At 31.4% G+C, this 3,330-nt stretch overlaps 1 protein-coding gene across 1 annotated transcript; it reads left to right on the forward strand.

Moving 5' to 3' along the window:
* Positions 1–723: 723 nt before the first annotated feature.
* On the forward strand, positions 724–2,706 carry LOC108760117 (cytochrome P450 9e2-like). The gene has a single exon (XM_018505912.1). The coding sequence runs from the start codon at positions 1,037–1,039 to the stop codon at positions 2,588–2,590; it is 1,554 nt and encodes a 517-aa protein (XP_018361414.1). The 5' UTR covers positions 724–1,036; the 3' UTR covers positions 2,591–2,706.
* Positions 2,707–3,330: the final 624 nt, after the last annotated feature.

The following is a 3,330-nucleotide window of genomic DNA, read 5'->3' on the forward strand; positions in this document are numbered from 1 at the left end:
TAGTCATATATGCTCTGCTAAAATAAAAAAAATATTTACAGTTCAGTTTTGTAGCTTGTGCAGCTTTGGGTAGTAGTATACACTTATAAAGTACTTTCAAAGTTATTGCATTTTCTTGAAAAAAAACGATAATAAAAATAAAAGAAAGACTATAAAGTATAAAAATAATTACAAAATAAATAGTATTTTTCAATAATATTATTCTTTAATTTATATTCCATTAGATTTAGACCGTTTATATTAATTTGTGAGGATGTTTTATGTTATGGAAATCATCTTCTATATCTAATCTATAATCTCCTATTGTGTTTTATTATTTATATATGGAATCGGATATCCACGATAAATATTATAAATTATTAAAGAAAATATTGTATATGTTTTCTTATTAAAAAGTTAAATTAAATTTAAAAGTCATTTATCTTCAATAAACGTATTTTAAGTACATACAGAAATATTATTCCGACTTCTAACTTTGAACATGATTGTGCATCTCTTACATAATTGACTTATTAAAAACGTTAATCAAAAATGCCGCTCTATCTCCAACTCAGTTTATTAAAAGAAGTGATACTATTATATTTGATATAAACATGTTTATGAAGTACGATGAACGTGCACTATCTCAGGGATATAAATAAATTGACTGTATGACATCATATCTGCGCATTTTCAAGATTATTAATCTTATCGTGGCATTCGTGCAGTAGTCAGTAGTAGAATTTTGCTCATGGTGCATATATCATCTCGCCAGTTAATACACTGAGCTAACCGTTTCTATTTCTAGTTGGACAATATTTCTAACAATTGACAAAACTATTATAATAATGTAAGAATTACTAATTAATAATTTTGTGCTTCTTCTTCTTCTGTGACATTGACACTACTTTAACAACCAAGTGTGAACATCGTTTCATCAATCTGAAATGAAAACTCTCTGTTGACTACAATCAGAAAACCTAACAAAAAAATAACAAAAAACATTTTCTTGTTGTTTTTGGACTAATTTGGAACTAATTTGGAAATCTTTGACACGATGGAGTCTTCTACTTTGCTTCTGACTATTTTAACAGCGATTATTTGTTTATATTATTTTGTTCTGAATAAGTTTAAATCATCTTACTTTGAGCGACTGAACATTCCCCATCTGCGACCGATTCCATTGCTGGGTAACATGGCGCCTTTTGCTTTTCGACGTATATCTCATGCGGAGCTTCTACAAAAAATGTATAATCTCTTCCCGGACACAAAGTTCTTCGGTCTCTACGATTTTTTAACGCCGATCTTCGTTATTCGTGATCCAGATTTGATTTCCACGATTGCTATAAAACAGTTTGATAACTTTTGCGACCACCAAAGCTTTGTCAACGAAATTCTTGATCCGATAGCCGGCAAAAATCTGTTTAACCTGAAAGGGGATCACTGGCGCGAAATGCGAAAACTTCTTAGTCCCAGTTTCACGTCCAGCAAGATGAAGATGATGTTTGAACTTATGTGCCAATGCACCGAGAATTTAACCAATTTTGTGATAACGCAGTCCGGAGAAGCGGCCAAAACGTATGATATGAAGGACTTGCTTTCCAAATATACTAACGACACAATAGCTACGTGTGCCTTCGGTATCGAGGTGGATTCTTTTAAAAATCCGAACAACGAATTCTTCCTACTTGGCAAGGAGGCATTAAATTTTAATAAACCCTGGTTTGCTTTCAAGTTACAAATGCATCGCAACTTCCCGCAACTTGCGAAACTTATTAAGCTAAGAATGTTTGGCCCAAAGGTAGAGAATTTTTTCAAAAATGTCGTTGCCACCACAGTGAAAGCCAGAAATGAGCAGGGAATTGTTCGCCCAGATATGATTCAATTGATGATGGAGAACAGAAACAATGATAATGGACCTGAGTTCGACATCAATGAAATGACCGCCCAGGCGTTCGTTTTCTTTCTCGCTGGATTCGACACCCTATCAACAGTTATGTGTTTCATAACGCGCGAAATCGGTATCAATCCTGATGTTCAAGGAAGGTTGAAAGAAGAAATCGACGATGTTCTCAAACAGACCAATGGTAAACCTACCTACGAGGCTATTAATCGCATGAAGTATTTAGACGCCGTGATAAATGAAACTCAGAGACTGTATTCATTAGCACGTATCCTTGATAGAAAATGTGTCAAGGAGACCGAATTACCACCAGCGACTACGGATGGCAAACCAATCGTGGTAAAGCCTGGAGATCGCATATGGTTCCCAGTTTTCGCTCTGCATCGCGATTCTAAGTACTATCAGCATCCAGATAAGTTCGATCCAGACAGATTCCTTAATGGTGATGTAGACAACTCGGTCTATATGCCATTTGGTATTGGACCCAGAATCTGCATAGGTAACAGATTCGCTCTAATGGAAATAAAAATCATGCTGTTCTATTTACTATGGCATTGTGATATTGAACCTGACGTTAAAACTAGAATTCCATTGAAGTTCGAAAAGAAAATTCTTTCCTTGTGGCCGGTTGGAGGTTTTTGGTTGAAGTTACGACCGAAGAAATCGAAGATTTCTGTTACACCATGTTTATCAAACGGACAGAATTGAGAGACAGTAATAATGCATATTTACAATTCGTTTTAAGCATGAAATTATATATTTAATGTTGATAATTTAAATTGTAATAAGAGCTCTTTTTCTAAACATCTAACAAAATTTATCTTTTTCTCAATTAAATATACAAAAAATTAAAAGTTTTATAAATTTTGTTATTTTAAACATGCATTGTTATTTTTTATAAACAAAGCGAAATCAAAGCTTCTCAACATTTAAATTATAAAAAACACAATAACTCTGATACTATTAGTATAAACAAACAATTTTTTTCTTGGTGTCTTCATATATATAAATTCGATAAATTTTGTAATAATAAATATTGATGTTTTGCATTATTATATTAACGTTGCACTTCATGTTTTAAGAAAAATAAACTTGTGTTAGATTTTTTAATTAATAACACCTACTTAAAGAAAATTTAACGTGTAATAATGGTATACAAAACGGTAATACAATACTTGATGTTAATGATGTTAAATGTTTTAGTTTAGTGAATTCCTTAAACTGAATGTATCAAAAAATAATAAATATAAGCAACTTATTCAAATTATTACCAATTTACAAATTATTATCACTTTTACAAATAGATATATGTAAAGGATTTGATCTAATTGTAGCAATATTTTCCAGTTCAATCTAATTTTTACGATAAATATAAAATATTGATATTTCAATAAAAAAAGTTGGTTTAAAACGAGAAATCATTATTTCCAATTACAATTTAAAAAGAC

This window comes from Trachymyrmex cornetzi, unplaced genomic scaffold, assembly GCF_001594075.2.
Source record: "Trachymyrmex cornetzi isolate Tcor2-1 unplaced genomic scaffold, Tcor1.1 scaffold220, whole genome shotgun sequence".
In the NCBI taxonomy this organism is placed as follows: Eukaryota; Metazoa; Arthropoda; class Insecta; order Hymenoptera; family Formicidae; genus Trachymyrmex; species Trachymyrmex cornetzi.

Coding starts and splice junctions, on each gene's coding strand:
- LOC108760117 (XM_018505912.1), top strand. CDS start 1,037: ATGGAGTCTTCTACTTTGCTTCTGACTATTTTAACAGCGATTATTTGT.